General features: G+C 66.9%; 4 protein-coding genes across 4 annotated transcripts; 1 reads left to right on the top strand and 3 right to left on the bottom strand.

Annotated features, from left to right (window-relative positions):
• Positions 1-216: 216 nt before the first annotated feature.
• Positions 217-4,902, bottom strand: SLC34A3 (solute carrier family 34 member 3). Its single transcript, XM_042913742.1, has 12 exons — positions 4,786-4,902; positions 4,424-4,513; positions 3,818-3,946; positions 3,584-3,727; positions 3,397-3,508; positions 3,132-3,327; positions 2,851-2,940; positions 2,667-2,754; positions 2,414-2,581; positions 2,215-2,331; positions 1,993-2,117; positions 217-744 (listed from the first exon to the last, which is right to left on the bottom strand). Exons 1-12 carry the CDS (start codon positions 4,868-4,870, stop codon positions 280-282), a joined length of 1,809 nt encoding a protein of 602 aa, XP_042769676.1. The 5' UTR covers positions 4,871-4,902; the 3' UTR covers positions 217-279.
• A 2,497-nt stretch (positions 4,903-7,399) lies between these two features.
• Positions 7,400-8,443, bottom strand: RNF224 (ring finger protein 224). The gene is given in 3 exon segments (XM_042913741.1): positions 7,400-7,865; positions 8,152-8,208; positions 8,210-8,443. Coding segments are annotated over 3 exon segments (561 nt in total). The 5' UTR covers positions 8,248-8,443.
• A 1,894-nt stretch (positions 8,444-10,337) lies between these two features.
• CYSRT1 (cysteine rich tail 1) lies at positions 10,338-10,818 on the bottom strand. The gene has a single exon (XM_042913354.1). It carries the CDS (start codon positions 10,813-10,815, stop codon positions 10,399-10,401), a length of 417 nt encoding a protein of 138 aa, XP_042769288.1. The 5' UTR covers positions 10,816-10,818; the 3' UTR covers positions 10,338-10,398.
• Positions 10,819-14,389: 3,571 nt separating this feature from the next.
• Positions 14,390-15,812, top strand: RNF208 (ring finger protein 208). Its single transcript, XM_042913355.1, has one exon. The coding sequence runs from the start codon at positions 14,925-14,927 to the stop codon at positions 15,720-15,722; it is 798 nt and encodes a 265-aa protein (XP_042769289.1). The 5' UTR covers positions 14,390-14,924; the 3' UTR covers positions 15,723-15,812.
• The last annotated feature ends 2,793 nt before the right edge of the window (positions 15,813-18,605 follow it).

The raw sequence follows: 18,605 nt of genomic DNA, 5'->3' as shown, positions 1-18,605 counted from the left end.
GGTTACGGCCTGGGGTTCGGGGGCCAGCTGCGTGCCCACACCCACATGGACTTGCAGTGGGTCCCGAGTGTCGGCTGGGGGACAGCTGGCGCTTGTCCACCTCCATGTCCCCCGGGAGCCAGCTCAGAGGCCGTCCCCAGGGCGGGGAGTGAAGACCACTCACACCTGGGTCATAGCCGTGTTTATTTGGAAAGAAGCCAAGCTAGGTGGCTCGGAAGTCTCCTGCTACTAGGATCCCCCAGGGCACCCAGAAGTCCACGAAGTGGGGGTGCCCACCCTTCACAGCTGCTGGGAGGCCAGGACCTCAGGGTTCTCGTAGCAGTGGGCCTCCTTGGCAGCGGCCGGAGGGGGGCTGCAGACCCTGCAGGGGCAGCAGCGGCCCACCAGGCGGTCCCAGGGCTCCAGAGAATGGAGCCAGAGCGGCAGCCAGGCCCAGGACCGCAGACGGCGTGGCAGCCAGGCTGGCCGGTGCCGCTGCAGGACATTGACCAGGATGACGAGGAGTACCAGCCCCACCAGGGGTCCTCCGACTGCAGCCAGCACCGTGCTCCCTGCCAGGGAGAGCCCGAAGGCGGCCAGCGGCAGCAGCAGGAAGCTGAGCAGCAGATAGGCGATGGCCACCCAGCGGTATTTGGCGGTCACGTCCCCGAAGCGTTTGGCCAGCGGGATGGGCAGCCGCAGGACAGGCACCACGTACCACAGCAGGATGCCAGCCAGATTGAAAAAGAAGTGGATGAGGGCGACCTAGAGGGCCGGGGGGGGGGGTGGGGTGCAGGCAGGGGCTGGGAGCCTGGGCCTGGCACACAGGTCCCCCTAGGCTACCCAGGACGCCTGCTCCTCCTCCTCCCCACCCCCAACCTAAAGGGTACTAAACCCAGAGCCCGATAGAGGTCCACTTGTTGGCCCGGAAGGGCCACCCAGGGGGACAGGTTCCGGCCAGGTGTGGGTGCACTCCTCAGGTTCGCCTCCTCTCCCCCACACACACTTAGGGAGCCCAGTCCAGCATCCCAGTGTGGTGACTACGCCACCAATGACCACATGGATCTGGCCCTCCCCTGGGCTCTGGCCTGGCTCCTGTGGGGAGGAGGTGCAGGGCCACACGTGCAGGGAACGTAGTCCCCTCCAGGGGCTGCTGGACTTGAGGAGTCGGTGTGAAAGGTGCAGTCTGGAGGGCTTCCTGGAGGGGGTGGACCAGGGCCCTGCACCGAGAGGATCCGAGTGGACAGAGCAGAGGTAAAAATGCAGGTGGATGGCGGGGAGGGCTGGGGCTCATCTCCTGGTGGGCAGAAGATCTATCTGGGCTTTCAGGAGCTGTGCCTGTCTGGGCATTGGGGCAGAGCCAGTGGTGGACGGAAACTCGGGCCAGGGCAGTGGGCCAGAGAAGGGATGACTTAGAGATGGAATCGGCAGGACTAAATGTGACTGGGTGTGGGGCACAGAGCTAGGGGACTGGGGGAGGCTTCCTGGAGGCAGAATTGCGGTCGTGTGCAACAACAACTTGAAGCACCTGGCACAGGTGAGGCGGGGTTTTGGCAGAAAGAGGGCATGTTGTCGGGTTTAGATGGTAGGGGAGGGGGGTGCATCCCGGAGGAGGTGGAATAGAGGGGCTTAAGGCCCCCCAGGACCAGGATGCCTTGAAGGAGCACAGCCAGCAGCACGGGGTTGGGAGTGGAGCACGGGCATTCCTCGAGGGAGGCTGGGCAGGGGCTGCCAGAAAGGAAGAGAAGGCACCCGAGACCACGTGATCCTTGAAATGACGCGGGCCCGGGGGAGCAAGAGCGGGGCTGGGGCTCGGAGGGAGGGACGTCCACGGGATCCCTAGGGTTTGAGGGGGTGGGGCTGTGGGTCCGACCCAGCAGCCAGAGATGGGTCCCAGGAGAGCTTGGGCGGTGGCCAGCCTGGCGGCGGGGTTGGACAGGAGGGAGCTGAGTCCAAGGGGGAAGCCCCAGGCCTGGGTTCCGAGGGGGCCGGGGAGGGGGGCGAGGGTGGTACCTGGAGGGCGCTGAGCAGCATGTCCGCGGGACTGGCCAGGGCGGCCAGCAGGGCTGTGGTGGTCGTGCCGATGTTGGAGCCCAGGAAGAGGGGGTATGCGCGCTCCAGGCTGATCACCCCGACCCCTGGGGGAACCGGGGGGGGGGGAGGGGGGCGAGTCACCGCCGGGCCTGAGCCCTCGCGCCTAGGGCCCAGGGCCCAGGGCCGGCCCGCTGCACTCACCCATGAGCGGCACAACGGCCGCCGTGAAGACACTGCTGCTCTGGAGCACGAAGGTCAGGCCGGCGCCCACCAGGATGGCCAGGTAGCCGCTGAGCCAGCTGAAGGGGAAGGGGAAGTCTGCAGGGTGGGGGGAACGGGGTCACCCCCCGCCCGGCCGCCGGCCCCGCCCCCACCCCCGTGCCCCCATTCCGGGCCGCACCAGCATTGATGACCTTCCTCACGGCCTGGGCGATGCGGCCGCGCAGCACAGAGTTAAGCAGTTTGACGATGAGGACGAGGCAGGTGCAGAGCAGGAGCAGGGAGGCGGCCAGCAGGATGAAGCCCACGGCCAGGTCCGTGAGCGTGGTCCCCACGAACAGGTGGTGGCCTGGGGGCAGGGCGGGGTTGGTGAACTACGGGGGGGGGGGCGGGGGGCGGGGCCGGAGGGGGCGGGGGCGGGGGCGGGGCCTCACAGGGCAGCAGCTCCACCGCAGCCGTTCCGTTCCTCTCAGGGCAGGGGCCGGAGGCCGCCGCTCCACAGTCGCTGCTGTTCCCCGAGGTCTGGGGAGGCGAGGCAGGGCAGGCTCAGGACCGGCTCAGAGCCGGCGGGACCGAGTAATTCGGCAGGTCAGAGATCAGGGGTCAGAGGCACCTCACCATCACCTCCCTGGTGCCGCACCATTGCTTAATGAGGCTGCTGTTGGTGGCGTTGCCCGTGGCACTGCTTGCAATCGCATCAGTGTCCAGCTGGGGGAGAGAGGCGTTGTGACCGGGTACTGGACCCGCTCGCCTGGACTCACGCCCACAGCCCGGCTGGTTCCGCCCTCTGTTCCCCCCACCCAGTGCAGGGCCCAGGAGGGAGGCTGGGGCTCCCCCCCCACCCCCACTCCCCGCATTCCGGGGCCCGAGGGGCCGCCACAGGGCAGCACTTTCCTCACCTGCACAACGAGGTGTGTGAGAGGCTGCGTTAGCACCTTGAGGATGTCGGGCGCGTGCCCCCCAGGCTGCAGGCTGGTGGCGCCCAGAGTCAGGGCGCTGAGCCTCTCCAGCAGGGCTATGGCGCTCTCCAGTGGCAGCAAGATCAGCACCGTGAGCCAGTTGAAGATGCCGTGAACAGCTGAGCCGCCAAAGGCCCTGGGATGGTCGGTGGCCTCAGCGGTGGCCTGGCTTGCGGCCCCCGACCCTCCCGAGCTCCCAACTCACCTCCGAAACTCATCTCGGTCCCCTGACTGTGCCATTGAGACCAGGGTGCTGGTGATGGACGTGCCCACGTTGACGCCCATGATGATGGGCACACACGCCTGGACGGTCAGCACTGTGGGGGTGCTGCATCAACCTCCCGTACCCTGCCCAGCCACCACCGTCCCGGGAGGAGAGGGGGTGCACTCACATTTGGAGGCCACCATGCTGACCACAATGGAGGAAGACGTGCTGGAGCTCTGGACGAGAACTGTGACCAGCACGCCGATGACCAGTCCAGCCACAGGGTTGGACAGCACCACGTTTTCCTTAAAGATGTCTCCAGTCACCTTGCCTGTGTCCAGAGAGCGGCGTCCTGAAGCTGTGCACGACAGGCCGCCCGCACACTGCCCCCCACCCCCCACACCTCACCCCCGTCACTCACTGCTCAGCAGCTGGAAGGCGGAGCTGAGGATGTCCAGGGAGCAGATGAAGAGGTAGAGGCTGCCCAGGAGTCCACAGGCCTTGAGGAAGCCAGTGGCCACCCGGAGCACCCTGCCGGCCACGCTGAGCTCTAAGAACACAGGACAGGGCTGTCCCCGGTGCCAGCCCCTGCCCAGCCCTGCCCTGCCCATGATGCCTCCCAGGCCACTTCCTCCTGTCTCCCTCCAGAGCAGGGCCAGGGCCCGCGTTCCTTGTCTCTTCACAGGGCAGGCCTGGGTCTGCCTCCTTGTCCCCCAAGGCAGGGTCTGGGTCCCCTCTCTGTTCCTTGGCAGGATGGCCAAGCAGACTACTCCTGGGACCTCCCAGAAGCCTACTGGCCGGCAGGAGGAGGGGCAGGCTGGGTCAGGGTGGCTCTCATCTCCAGACAGGGCAGGCAGCTGATCTGAGGGACAAGGATCCCTGGGGCGGTGGTCTGCATAGTAGGTTTCTATACGGCCTGCTGAGGCAAACCTCCTCCCTGTGCTCTCTCCCTAAGGACCCTCTCCACACTCAGACCCTGGGGGGTCAGAGCCCCATTTGGCCTGTTACCCAACACCTCAAGACCTACCTTTCCAGGACTGGCCAGTGTCCTTCAGCTGAGGGAGGGCCCAGGGGTCCATTTTCCCCTCTTCCAAGACTGGGGCAGAACCGGAGGTCCCTGCAGGAGCCAAGGTGAGGTAGGGCCAAGGACACCCCAGGTGGGGGGCCAGAGGGGGTGAAGGGGACTGTGGCATAGGGGCTTGGGGTAAGAGAGAGGAAAGGGGGCCTCCAGCTTGTCTGGCCCTGACTGGAATTGTCATGAGTCCCCATGGGCTCTCCAGGAGATAGGCAGGAGCCCCCCCCCCCCCACTTGCACAGAGCAATGGGTCAGGGGCTAAGTGGATAGGCAGAGAGGCAGGCTGAGGCCTGGTCCCTTGGGGCTCTTGGTACCTGCATTTCCCAGGCTCCGGTCCACCAGGCCAACTGTGTCCAGAGTAAGGGGGGGGACCTGGCCACCCGTGAGGGAATTCGGCATGGATTTCTGGCAGGGATAGACCAGGCCCAGGCCTGGATCTGCTGGGGGCGGGGAAAGCAGGTCAGATACATAGCCTCCCCCTGCCCCGCCAGGTCCTGGGGTCCTCTAACCTGAGATCTGTCTTCCCTCCCCCCCCCCCCACACCCGCCTTGCCGACTTCCTGCTTCGTCCATCTATGGGGGATGGCTATAGTGACCTCAGGCAGCTGTCAGGAGAGCCCAGTCCCGTTTCGGGGGCAGAGTCGAGGGGACCCTGGCTCCCTGGCTCCCTCGCTGGTCCTGGCTGGAAGAAGACTTGGTGGGTGGCCCAGGGCACAGGGTGCCGGGTGCCGGAAGTGGCTAGGAGCTGGGAACCCAGGGACCTCTCCTATCAGGTGTCATCAGGGACGCTGCAGATGGTCCCAGCTTAGACTTTGGCATTTGATACCAGACCGTGACGTCTCTGCTTGATAAGGGCCCCACCCCCAGTGATGGGGGCAGGGCAAGGGGCTTGGGTGCCCCCACCTCGCCTCAAGGCTCCTCTCTTCAGCCCTCTGGGTCTGGATCCCCCGTCTAGTCGTCTACCCCATCTCCCTCCCAGGCCCCAGGGTCCAGGTGCTGGAGAGCTTTCTGTCACCCTCCCTCCTGTCTCTTGTCCTCAGCTCGGGAGGCTCAGGGTGGGGCCTGAGCCCTGGGCCGGGAGGTCACCAGCCCTTGTCTCGATGTCCCTGGGCCCCCACCTGGTTCTGGAAGCTCCTACCTGTGAGGGTAGTGAGGGGGCACCTGCGGGGAGGAAACACAGGGCGGGAGCAGCTGCCGGTCAAAGATCTGCTGGGCGCACACATGACCTGCTGTGTACTGAGCCCCATTAATGTTTACCCAGGAGTTGAGGCTCCCGAGGGGTACCTGTCACAGCCCCAGGTGCCTGCCTTGTCCACGTTGCACTGCTGCCCTATGGCAGGTGCTCTGGGCCCCCAGCCCAGCCCTCTGCGAGTGGGCTTCCTCCCTGGATGGGCCCTGAGCCAGGCCAGGGGTGTTGCAGGGCTGGGCACAGGCTCTGAGTGCAGGACTGGTGTAAGTAGACCCCTGTGTGGCACGACCAGACGCTGTGTGCCGCCTGCCCTGGGTAGGGCGGGGAAGGGCAGGGCAAGGGCAGGATGCTGGCACTCTGGCTGGTTGGCCTGGAGGCCCCTTAAGAAGTCTGCCCTGAGCTCTGCAGACCTTACTATGGTGGTCCCTACCCCATCAGAAGAGCGGGAGGGAGGCGCTTGGCACCCACCGGGTGGGGAGGGCCCCAGCCCCTGAAGTCTTCCAGTTCAGACCCAAGTTCAGGGCAGGGCTGGGCCCAGCAGTGCTCCCAGCGGGCCCAGCCTCAGTGGCGGGCAGTAATGGTGGAGGGCACTGCACCTCCATCTGCAAGTTGGGGGTGGGGGCAGGGCCCGTCCCCCAGGCCGCGGTGCTGCCCAGCCCACTGCCTGCCCCGCCTGGACCGGAAGACTCAGCCCATCCTGCTCCCTCCCCCCGGAGAGTCCTGACTGGCGCCGCGGCTTGTGGGTGCCTCTCGGGGTCAGTCCCCTTCCTGCTGCCCCTGCTGGGGCATGCTCCTTCCCCTCCCCCTTGGGCCACGGTGCCCTGGTATAGTTGCTGCCCACCAATCGCTGTGTGCCCTGGGGGACTTTGCCCCAGAGAAGGAGGAGGTTTCTGAGTGTCCTCTCAGCAAATTTTCTTGTCCCTCCCTGTCCTGCACCCACTGCCTGGGGCAGGCCCAGCAGTTCCTCCCAGAGGCAGTGTGACAGTGTGACAGCTCCTTTCGGGATGGGGATGGGGATGTTGCAGCCTGACTTGAGGGAATGTCTGTGTCCACAGCCTCCAGAACCTTCTCTGGCCCCTCTGAAGGGTCTGTGTGGTGGCCATTATGAGGCAGACGGAAGCGGAAGCTGAAGGCCAGGAAAAGGCCTAGTGTGGGAGTGGTCCTACTGAGCTGTGCAATCTCGGGCAGGCCCCCAGCCTCTCTGGGCCTAAAGCCAGCCGCGCCCCGGGGCCCGCTCCTTGGACATCTGTCACAGCAGGGACTTTGTGCCTGCAGGGGACCCTGCCGGAACAGTGCCCAACACGTAGTGGGTGCTCAGTGAGCTTTGTTGAATAAATGAACTTCACAGGGATGCTTTGCAAGACAGGGCTGAAGGAGGTGGCTCTCTGCTCTGGCTCCCACCTGTGGGACTCTTTTAGCCAGAGACCCGTGGAGGCGTCCTCTGAGCTGAGTCCAGGCCTGGGTTGGGCTTGCAGGAGACTCTGAGCGCAGCAGCCCTCACCACGCACGCAGTCAGGCCGGCTTGAAGCCCTGGAATCCTGGCCAAGACGGGAAAGAGATAACCGGCTTCTCAAAGAGCCTCACGGTACCATGGACACAGCCCCCACACTTAGGCTGCGGTCTGGGGGTGTCCGTGTGGGGCCCCAGGCCGTTCCGGGCTGGTTGCGCGGCAGTCGGAGGTTCCACGACAAGCACGCCGTGGACAGCAGGTCCTCGGCGGGCGGTGGCAGCCGCTGGAACTCAGACCTGGGGACTGTCCAGGGTGTCCCAGCAGAGGCCGCAGCTGCAGCAGCGTCTGGGCTGGGGGAAGTGGGGCTGGGTGCCCAGGGTGGGGCGGAGCCTGGCTGGCTGCTGAGTGACAGCGGTGCTGCCTTTGGGGGGCGCGGGACGCTGGGGCTCCGTGCGAGGCGGCTCCCGCTCAGCCCTGACAGCCAGGAAGGCGGCCAGGTCGAGGTCCAGCATGGCCACCCCTCCACGGGGCGTGGGTGTGCTCTGGCGGCACTGCGGGCAGGGGACCCAGCGCTGCTCGTGGGCCACCGTGTCCAGCCGCCGCACGCACGCCTGGCAGAAGGTGTGGCCGCAGTAGAGGCGGCGCGGCAGGTGCCCGGCCAGGTCGTAGGCTGAGTAGCAGATGATGCAGTCACCGCGCCGGGACCCAGTGGCAGTCCCCTCCTCGGAGACCCGGGAGCTCTCTGGCTGCAGCATCCTGGGGGAGGCGAGCAGGGGCGCTGCAGCCCACCCTGCCTGCCTCTGCCGTCGTCTGGCACCGTTTGGGCCCCGACCCCGGGGGTGGGGGGGGGTGGGGGGCCTGGGCCTCTGCAGACCTGAGAGGGTGGGCGGTGGCCAGTGGGGCCCCAGACGCCGGGGCCTGGGCCCAGGCTGGGCTCCTGCGGCCGCCGACCGGGCAGCATCCTGTCCCCCTGTTTGGGCCCTCCTGCCCAGCTCCACACCGCCCCACACCCCAGCCTGCCTGAGCCCCAGGCCTCTCTTACCTGCATCCGCTCTCATGGGCGGCTCTGTCCAGAGGATGTCCGGGGCTTGAGGGGGGGACCCAGGCCGCCCTGCGGCTCCCTCGCTGGGGCTCGCATTACCGGCCGAGCGCAGGCGAGGCAGCAGGGAGGCAGGCGGTGGGCTCTCCTTTCAGCCACAAAGCGCTCGCAACTGGATCCACTAGGCACCACCAACCCAGCGGGAGATAAGGTGCCCCCCCAGTCTGCCCTCCCCCCCCCCCCCCACCCCTCCACGCCTGGACCCAGTTCCACTAGGCCCCACCCAGGCCCGGCTTCACAGCTCACCATGGTCCTTGTCCCCACCCGGCCGCCCAGACCCTCTCCCACCCTCCTCTTAATGCTCCCCCCACCTCACACCAGGAAAGCTCTCCGGCCTTGACCTGCGTGTCTCCATCCTTCAGCTCCCAGCTCGAACTCCGCCTCTTCGAGGTAACCTGCTACAACCCTCACGGGCTCCGAGCCCTGAGGGGTCCTGCTCCCCCAAAGCTCAAACATAGTGTGTGTGTCCAAGTTGATTTGTCCCAGCACCTTCCTCCCACCTGGTCTGTCCCCTCCGTCCCCATCATACGGCAGTGGCCGGCCCCGCAAGGTCCCAAGGGGGTGCTCAAGCACAGCTGTGGAGACCCCCCCCCCCACACACACACACAGGGACCACCCAGAACCTCCCTGAGGTGCAGGGCACTGTGGCTAGCCCTGGTCGACCCCATTAGAGGCTACACCCCGCCCCCCCAGCATCTGCCTGGCCATAGCCCCCAGGCCAGCCCAGTGGCCATGACTGTGGGCACAGCAGAACAGGGTGTGTCAAGAATGGCCAGGATGGGGTCAGGACCCTCGGCACCCTCACTACTCAGCTGGGAGCAAGTCAGAGCCAGAGGAGCTCCTCCTTACTCCTACCACCCTGGCAGTCCACAGTCTCTCTGTCTGGTTGGACAGGTTTCCGGGGCTGGCCTGGGTGGGGTCATCCTCTGGTAGAGGCAGGCCATGGGGCAGGGGCCAGGAAACTGGCACACCGGAGCCCCTGTACAGTCAGGCCAATGACATATCCACCCACACCCAGAGACGGGTCTTGCCCTGCGGCCAGTCACCCTGGGTCGGGGAAGGGCTGGCACCGGGACCCGTCCATCCAGCAAGGCCAGCTCGGCTTCCTCCTCTGGCTGGCCCTGCCTGGCCCTGGAAAGCACAGAGTGCCCAGCGCCGGCCCTACCACTCGCTCCTTGCCCTGGCATCCCAGCCTCCCCTCGGCAGTGAGGTGAGGACAGTGCTAAGCAGCTCAGCTCTCCACTCGTCCCCCGCCCCCCCCACCCCCAGGCAGGCACATCACCCTGCTCAGACAGAGGGGAGACATGTTCTCCGAGGGGCCTCACCGGCCAGCTCCTTTTCTGCTCACCTCGTCCAGGAGGCCCAGGCCCTGGAGGCTGGACACCAGATGAGCAGCATGGCTTGGGTGCCACACAACAGATGTGCAGGAATGGGACATTTCACGGGGAACCAGAAAAACACCCCGGCCGAGGTAGGGCCGTGACTCACGGGTAGGCAGGGCTCGGTCCTGGCTGCCTGGGCCCCCGCTCCGAGAAACTTGCCAGTGCTGGCCCCACCCGCGCAGTCCCGCCAACGTGACCCTCCTCCTGGAGGCCTGTCTTAGGGCTCCACCCCCCTGGCTCCAAACACCACACCCTCCTATCGTCTGACCCACTGGCTGACCTCTCAGGCTCGGCCTCAGCCCTAGGGAACACAAGACAGCTCGAACCCAGGCCCGTCTGGGCCAGGGCAGGGGACACACTCCCACCCCTCCTGTCCAGCCTCTGGGCGGACGGGAGACCTGCAGCACAGGTTAGGATGTCATCAGTGGCTTCCCCACCCCTGAATGTACCACAGAGGCTTCAGGCCGGTGGTTGTGTCCAGCCCGGGACCCACTTCAAGGGGGCAGCAGCAGAGAAGAGTCACCAGAACAAAGGTCACTCTGATTTATTGCCGGGGCTGCGGGCCCTGAGGGAGGTGGTCAAGGGTGTCCCCAGGGCTGCCATTACAGCCAGTGCCCAGGGCTCTGTTTCAAGGGGCCGGAGCTGGGCTGTTGGCCTCTGTGGCGGGTAGATACTCCTATCCAGGGTGGAAAGTGGCCACCTCCCACGACAATGGTCCAGTGGCTGCCCCAAACATGTGGGCACCGCTGTGGCTGCCTGAGCCATGTTGGGGTCCTGCGGGAGGCCCCTCGGCCTGGCAGGGGCTGGGCTAGGAGATGACGCAGCAGCAGCTGTGGCAGCGGCAGAAGCGAGGGCAGTGGCAGCAGGAACAGCAGGGACAGCAGCAGCAGTGGTGGGCGATGTCATCCCCGCGCCCGATGGGTGGCAGGCCAGCGTAGGTCAGTCCTGCCGGGCGCTGCCCACCGCTGTAGGGGTTGCAGGGCTGCTGCCAGCTCTGCTGGCCCTGGACCTGGGTGGTCCCCTTGGCCCCCTTGCTCCCTGGAGCCTCCTCGGAGGGCTGCAAGAGCCCGGTGGGCTCCGAGGTGCAGGATCCCACAGGCAGAGGCTGTGACCCCCAGGAAGGAGGAGCCGTCTCCAGCCGCTGCCCCAGATCAGGCCGCAGGTGAGCCCGAGGGATGCTGACATGAGCATACGGGTTCTTGACGACCATCTCATGTGGGTCCATGGCCCAGCCTGGCGGGGGCAGGCAGAGGAGACAGTATCAGCTCAGCGGAGGGGCAGAGCTGCAGCCCAAGAGAGTGCCCAACCCGCAAAGGGCCAGGCTGTGGAGACACCAGGGTGTACAAGGCTTATGTGTCGTGCGGGTGCGCATGGGAGTGAGCTGGGTGTGAGGGCCGAGGTCTCCCAGCTGCCCTCCTTGCGTGGCAGTGGGGGATGGGGTGGGGAGGCTGGGAGATGCAGCTGTGCCGTCCCCGTGGCCGAGCCCCAGTTCAGGGAAGCCCCTCAGCCCAGGACCCACCTGCAGTGCTGATGGCAGCGGTGTCCCCTCTCGTCCTGTGGGCCAGGTCCCAGTGCCTGTGAGGCAGGCAACTGGCAGCTGCCTTTTCCCTCCTGGGGAGGGGCGGGGCCGTGGGGCGGAGCTCAAAGATGGGGTTCCCAAGATCCCAGGAGGCCCCAGCTCTCCCAGCACAGCAGCCACCCACCCTTCCTTCTCAGGTGGGTGGTGGCCCAGCCTGGGCTCCGAGGGGCACGGCCAGCCTGGGTGACTCAGCCTCCATGCATCTGAGGCACGTCGTCATCCCTCCCAGGACCTGCAGCTCGCCAGGAAGGAGGGCAGGAGGTGAGCCTGAAGTCAGCCTCAGCTCCCAGGCCTGCGGTGGGCTGGGGAACCCCAGCCATCACTCGCCTACCTCAGGGCCCCTGTTTTGAGGCAGAGGGCAGAGGTCCTCGCTTCAACCAACAGCCTCTGCCTGGCAGACAGGGGCTAAGATGTCTGAGAGCACAGACTGCTCTGAGGTTTATAGGTTTCTAACTGATAAAAAATGTTTTATTTACACACCTTTGCTAAAACTGACCTTACAATTGGCGACGACAGGGGCTTCATTCGCAAGTGTTGTTTGTGGCTCATTTCTGAAAATGCAGCTTCTCTTGGCGCGCTCAGGGACCACCAGCTCCCCACCCCACCAGCGTCTCCCACTTTCATCTGTTAAGTTGGCAGGTAGCACCTGCCACACAGGGTCGCCGTGTGTGTGCGTGTGTGTGTGCGTGTGTGTGTCTGTGTGTGACGGGATGACGATGGATGTGAGTACTTGGGTCTGGGCCTGGCACTGGTGATCTTCACCCCTCGGAGCGATTAGGGCAGTAGGGTGGGTCAAGGATCTGCGCCCCCAGTCTTTGGTGCCCAACGGAGCCCCCAGGAAGGGCGGGATCAAATCAGAGGTGGCCCAGAAGCCAGCGTGACCGGGGTGGCCTGCATGAGGCCAGTCAGACCGGTCCGGACACGAATTCCACCTTTGCGGCACCGGGTGTGGAGGGAAGCGGGCCCCGAGCCCCTCGGACTTCGCAGGTGTACGACAGACGCTCACTGCGCAGGCTCTAGAAGCCCCACCCACTGCCCCTACAGACTCCGCCCCTTGCTGCGAGGCGGAGGCTGGCGCATGCGTGAAACAGGCCTAGGGTGGCCGGTGGGAACTTTATTCCCCAGAAGCCTCCGCGTTCCAAGGTTTCTCTAAAGACCCGGTTCGGGGTCTGCTTGCTCCGGACGGTCCAGGACACGGCCTAGGCCGCTCAGCTCTGACCGCCGGAGCTCCGGAGGCGCGGATTTGGGCGGGCTCGGGAGGTGGGCCTGAGGGGGCGGGACCTCACTCCAGGGGCGGGGCCTCGGGGCAAGGGGTGGGGCTTGGTGGCTGGTGCCTCCTTGGGTGCTCGCCCAGCGGGCGGGTGGGAAGCTGAGCAGCCCCGGAGGGAGGCCGAGGCTGGGCGCCTAGCCCTCCCCTGACCGGGGCTCTCTCAGTTGTCCATCTTAACCAGAGCCCATAAGGCTCTCGCTGCCCATCCCGTCAGGCACCTGCTCATTTGCACACCTCCCACACCCGCTCTCCATAAATGGCTTTGGAAACAGAGCAGCGAAGTCGGGCCCCATGGGACAGCTACGCTGCTCCAGTCTGTTTTGCCCGCGTGGGCTTCGTCACCAGGAACAGCGACCTCTCTGAAGGAGCGGGGCAAGGCCCATAGCCAGGTGCAGTTCGGCCTGGACAGAGCAGAGGGGCTGTGGCCAGAAGAGGCTGAGACTGTCCAGGGTCAGGCACAGGGCCCAGTGCTGGTCACTGGAGTGCTAGCCTGCCACGTGGTAGCTGGGTTAGGTCAGGGGGTGGCACTGTGCAGGTCCCCGGCAGCTGTGGTCCCCTGCCCAGTAGTTGCCAACACGTCCTCTGTCCTTTCTTTCACCTGAGGGTTCCCCACAGGCAGAGAGAGGGTAGACACCAGGGAATCAGGGAAGCCCAGCTTGAGGAAACAGAAAGGAATGGGGCCTCCATGCTGGGTGGGGTCAGGTTAGCACACAAATACGTGACAGCAGGGCACGTGCTGACCTGATGGGATGCCGGAAAGGGCCACCCCACCCTGGGCGGGTGCGTGTCCTCGTGGGTTGCCCCACTGGCCTGTCCAGCTGTCTGTCGGACCTTCCGCATACCCCTCACCCTGTCCAGCTGTCCATGAGTCCTGTCCTTGGACCCTTCTCCCAACGACTGTCCCCCTCTCCATCCACTCCTCTGCTAGCTTGCTTGCCCACACCTACTCAGCCTCATGGTCACATCATCCTCTTTGAGCCTGTCAGCGTTGAGCACAACCTGGTTACACTTGTGAGCCAGAGGCATGCCTACTGGGGGCACAGTGGAAGGACAGCAGTGACGCTGACTCTCTGGGGGGGGGGGGGGCACACGGCAGTCCTGGGCGGGGGGAGGCTATGGGAACCAGCTTTGCTGAGACCCCCCAGTCTGCTCCTCTTGTCTTCTTCCCTCTGGCATTATGAAGTCTGGGCTTCGAAAAGCAGGATTTGCCTTCTAGAATTGGGGGTGGGGGTACTCGACTAGGACCCAGGGTCGGTCAAGCAGGACTGGGGTGGGAGTACTGGAAAGGGGTGTCGCGGGGGTCCCGATTCATACGCGGCCCGCAGGGAAGGGCAACCCCGGGAACGGGCACCAGGCCCGCGGCGATGGAGGGGCGGCTGAGACTGGCCCCGCCCCGCGGACCCCGCGCGGGTCCCCAGACGGGGGGTGGCGCTGCGGGCGCGGGCGGGAGCCGCGCGCACTGCGGTCCCCGCGCCTCCGCCGCAGAGCGCGCCACGCTCCGCACGCACCTGCCGCCGCGCCGCGCTGCCCGGAGCCCCGCGCCCCGCGCCCCGAGCCCCGCGCCCCTGGGAGCCGCCGTGCCGCGCCATCGCCCGAGGTCGCCGCCGGAGCCGCTGGAGCCGCCGGGCCGAGGCGCGGGCGTCGCATCCGGGCCTGCCTTTGAGACAACCTCTGCGGCGGCGGCGCGCGCGGCCCGGGGACGCCAGGCTGGGGCAGGTGAGCTCGGGTGGGGCGGGGCGGGACGGCCGCGGGGTCGCGACTCGCCTCCCCTTCCCACCCGGGCAGGGGTTGGGCCTTGGGGGCGGGGGCTGGGGAGGGGGCTGGGTCCCAAGTCCAGCGAGGGTGAGGGTCAGAGGTCGGGAGCCCTGTCTTTTGTGCGGGGTGAGGGTGGGCCCTGGGCGCTGCCCTCACGCTGTCTCTCACCTGCAGCTCGGGCCTGGTCCAGGCCTCTCTTCTGCTGCCGCCGCCGCCGCCGCCGCCGCCGCCACCGCCGCCGAGCCCGCGGCCTGGGGCCTCCCGCAGCCTGGGCTCAGGCTAGCTGCCTTCCCTGGGCGCCTTGTCCTGGAGCCATGGGGCCCACCTAGCCCCTGCCTGCCCGGATGTCCCTGCTCAGGGACTGCTGACCTCGGCTGCAGGGGGAGTCCCCCCCACGCCCCCTCTCCAGCCTCAGCAGCCAGAGACCCTGGGTGAGCCCCTGGGCCAGACCTGCAGCCCAGGGCAGCCTCCCGTACTCCCCTGCCCCCGCCTCCCTCCTCCTCCCCCACCTCTTCCTCCTCCTCCTCCTAGGACTGGACCGGAGAAGCCACTGTGGCCACTGGGGGGGGCCCTGCCCCCCCAGCTCTCGCCGGCCGCCCCCAGGAGTCCTCGGGGCGGCCGGGGTCCCCACCAGGCCTGGCAGGACCAGGATGCTGCTCCCTCTCCTCCTCCCCGGCCTCACCCAACGCCCCCACCCACCCGAACACCCAATCTGATTGGAGACAGCCGGATGCCGGCTGACCCTGGGCCCGAGGTGGGCAGTGGCTGGCCAGGCCTCCTCATGTCCTGCCTGAAGGGCCCCCATGTCATCCTCAAGATGGAGGCCATGAAGATTGTTCACCCTGAGAAGTTCCCCGAGCTGCAGGCGGCTGCCGCTTGCTTCCCACCTGCACCGAGGCCCACCCCTGCTCTGGCACCCAAACGCGCCTGGCCCTCAGACACAGAGATCATCGTCAACCAGGCGTGTGGGGGGGACATGCCCACCTTGGATGGGGCGCCCCGCACCCCTCCGTTGCCACGACGGCCCCGAAAGGGCAGTGTGGAGCTGGGCTTCCCCCGCGTGGCGCCAGCGGACGAGGTCATTGTGAATCAGTACGTGGTGCGGCCCGGCCCTGCCGCCTCGGGGCCCCCCGCCACCGCGGCGCCAGCTTCAGGTGAGCCCCTGGAGTGCCCCACCTGCGGGCACACGTACAACGTCACCCAGCGGCGGCCCCGCGTGCTGTCCTGCCTGCACTCCGTGTGTGAGCAGTGCCTGCAGATTCTCTATGAGTCCTGCCCCAAGTACAAGTTCATCTCCTGTCCCACCTGCCGCCGGGAGACTGTGCTCTTCACGGACTACGGCCTGGCCGCGCTAGCCGTCAACACGTCCATTTTGAGCCGCCTGCCACCCGAGGCACTGACCGCCCCCTCGGGGGGCCAGTGGGGGGGCGAGCCGGAGGGCAGCTGCTACCAGACCTTCCGGCAGTACTGCGGGGCCGCGTGCACCTGCCACGTGCGGAACCCGCTGTCCGCCTGCTCCATCATGTAGCACCCGCCCGCTCGCCGCCGCCCGCCAGTCCTCGCTCGCCGCTTCTTCAGGGATCCGGCCCTGCCCTGTCGCCTGTTGACCCCCCCCCCACCACCGCTTCCGGCCCCTCCCCGCGTGGCACCGCCGCCGCAACCAACTCTGCCATTAAAACTCTTTGCCAAAGTTCGCACCTTGTTCCCTGGACTGAAGCCTGCTCTTGCGGCCCGTGCCCAGGGCTGTGGCCCAGACAGGGTCCAGCCTGGAGCCACCAGAGGGAGGCCCAGTGCCTCTTGGGGCCAGCCTGCTCTGCTCGCCAGGGAGGGACCGGGCTGGGCCAGGCATGCCGCTCAGGAGGGCTGGGCCTGGATGTGCACGTGCGTGTGTGCACATGAATGCCCCGCACGTCTGTGCAGAGCCAGCCTTCTGTGTGTGCCGGTGTGGGCAGAGGTGCAGAATGGGCAAAGGGCAGACACGTCCTCTGCACCGGCCCCTGGATGTGGGGGCAGCTGTGCGGGGGACACCTCAGTCCACCGGGCTCCTGGTGCCCACCGGACCCTCTGAACTTGAATGGGAAGGGCCTTTGGGCCAATCTGAGCCAGGACTGAGACCAAGACTGGCTGAGATCCCGGTGGGGTAGGAGGACTGGGGGGGCCTTCTATCTCATGCTCCACTACCTGGATTTGGGGAAGAGCCTTTGCAGTGGAGGGGGGGAGGAGGGAAGGGTTGGGGAGAGTCCCCGGATGCCGAAGAAGGGGTAGAGACAGCAAGAACACAGTAACAGTGGTTTCAGGAGCCGCTGCTGTCTATTGAGAGCCATTCCTTGCGCTGGGCACAAGCCCGCGAGGTCGTGCTGTGTTTGTCCTTTAGATAAAGGGCCCAATGACATGAGGTTGCAGGGCACTGGGCCTCAGCTCAGTGCTCCCCAGCTCCAAGGCCTGGCGGGGCCCTTGTTCCTTGCGGTTCGGGCGCCTGGCCGCTCGGGCCGCCCCCTTGGGTCCTGACCCAGCCAGTGAGGGAGCTATTTGTGGCCTGAGCTTGCGCGGCAAGGGCCCCTCCCCTCTGGTGCCCTGTCCTTCAGGGAATACACGCTGGCCCTCATCTGGAACATGACCAGGTGGGGGGACCTGCACCCAGGGCCCCACTCTCTTCAAGGAGTCACCTCACTACCAGACGTCTCTGTTCACTTTCGTGTCCGCTGTGTCCCTCTTGCAGGCAGGCCGGGCGGGGCAGGGAGACGGGGTGAAGACGGCTGTGTCAGTTTGGGACCCTTCCATCGAGGGGGTGCTTGGGGGGCCCTGGTTGCAGACCTCCTCCAGCACCGCCCTTGGGCATCAGTAGCGTCTGGGCAGCAGGGTAGCTTGAAGTCTCTGGCTCGGTCGGAGGCTGAACACAGGTTCCTGGGTAGCCCTGGCCCCAGGCCTGGTTCTCGATTGAAGGCCAGTGCCCCGCTCAGTCTTGGGTTTTTCAGCTTGGCCATCAGGCCTCAGGGCAAGCCCGGGCCTCCTGGCCCCTCGGCGGCCCTGGTGGCACGGGCGGCAGGTGTGCCGGGCCCCGCTTAGTGGCCAGCGCGGTCCAGCAGCATAAAGAGGAGCCCCAGCAGCATGAGCGGCGTGAAAATGAGCAGCAGCCCCAGCAGCTCAAGGGCCAGCAGGCCCAGCAGCACTAGGCGGCGGGAGCAGGGTCCCCGTTCCCGCAAGGCCCAGAGCCGGGCACCCAGGCAGGGCGGGCAGGGTAGGAAAGGCAGGCAGCCCCGGCCGCCCACGGGTCCTGCCAGGAAGCGGAGCTGGTACCGGTGCTCCAGGGACGCCCAGGGCCCAGGGCCGCGGCGGGCAGGTGCAGGGGGCGTGGGGGGCCGTGGGCCCTGGGGCCCGTCCGCCTGCAGCAGCTCCTTCTGCAGCTGGCAGATCTCCCACTCAAGCATGGGTGTCCTCTGGCGACAGAGCGGGCAGCAGACCCGGCCCAGGTCGGCGCTGGGGGCCGCGACCAGCAGCTGGTGCAGGCAGTCCACACACAGGCCGTGGCCACAGTTCAGCAGCGCCAGGCGGTGCTCGCTGGGCCCGTAGGGCTCCGTGCAGATGGGGCATTCCTCCTGCCCGGGTTCCCCCGCTGGCTCCCCCTCCTCACCCTCCCTTGCTCTCCCAGCCCAGGGGCAGGCTGTGGCTGTGGCCCCCAGGAGGGGTTCACTGTCTCCAGCCCCTGCACCCTGGGTATTCCCACGAACCCTGCCGTCCACCTCTTCATCTGCCAGCCCTGGGTGCGGGGGGGCCAGGCGTTCGGGGCCTGTGGAAGGTGGACGGGGGAGCCCAGCGCTGAGGTCACGGGGGCCATGAGTGGGGGCCCCAGGGCAGGGGTCAGGATGGGTGGGTGGGGTCCCCAGGGTGGTGACGAGGGTGGTTGGGGCCGTGAAGGTCAGTGCGGCCCTCTGGGTGAGGGCAGGGCCCGGCACAGACCTCGAAACTGCCGCAGCCTCGCCCCACCCCGGAAAGTCAACTTCACCTGGGCCCCAGCGCTTGTGCTGGGTCCGGGCAGCTCCTGGGCCCACGGATGCCGTCTTCACGGGATCTGCCCCAGCCCGGACGTGGCCGCCTCGGCCCACCCGTGTGTCGGCAACTGGCGGACAGACAGGCGGACTCCAGGCAGCAGCCTTGTGGGTAGGCGGGAGGGCTCGACTCCTCCTACAGGAATTCCCCTCGGAGCACCGAAGGCCCTTCCCAGGGGCGGGGACAATGGCTGCCCCACCCCCCGCCCCGTTCCCACCGGAGGGACTGCTACTCCCGGGACCGCTACTCCCGGGACTGGCAAGGAATGGTCAATACCCACTTGGCCAGGGCCTCCCCTCACCCTTCCTTCCAGGGCCCGCTTAGGCTGCCCCCTGCTTGTCGGGAGTCCGGGCAGAGCCCATAC

Source organism: Panthera leo, chromosome D4, assembly GCF_018350215.1.
Source record: "Panthera leo isolate Ple1 chromosome D4, P.leo_Ple1_pat1.1, whole genome shotgun sequence".
NCBI classification, from domain to species: Eukaryota; Metazoa; Chordata; class Mammalia; order Carnivora; family Felidae; genus Panthera; species Panthera leo.
Note: the sequence above shows the minus strand (reverse complement) of the source record. Positions and strands in the feature narration are given on the sequence as shown.

Excerpts from the sequence above, each read along its gene's own strand:
- SLC34A3 (XM_042913742.1), bottom strand. The coding sequence starts at position 4,870 with ATGCCGAATTCCCTCACGGGTGGCCAGGTCCCCCCCCTTACTCTGGAC. Across the intron at positions 2,118-2,214 it reads GGCCGTTGTGCCGCTCATGG|GGGTCGGGGTGATCAGCCTG; the intron begins GTGAGTGCAGCG and ends CGGTTCCCCCAG. Across the intron at positions 745-1,992 it reads TGCTGCTCAGCGCCCTCCAG|GTCGCCCTCATCCACTTCTT; the intron begins GTACCACCCTCG and ends CCGGCCCTCTAG.
- CYSRT1 (XM_042913354.1), bottom strand. The coding sequence starts at position 10,815 with ATGGACCCACATGAGATGGTCGTCAAGAACCCGTATGCTCATGTCAGC.
- RNF208 (XM_042913355.1), top strand. The coding sequence starts at position 14,925 with ATGCCGGCTGACCCTGGGCCCGAGGTGGGCAGTGGCTGGCCAGGCCTC.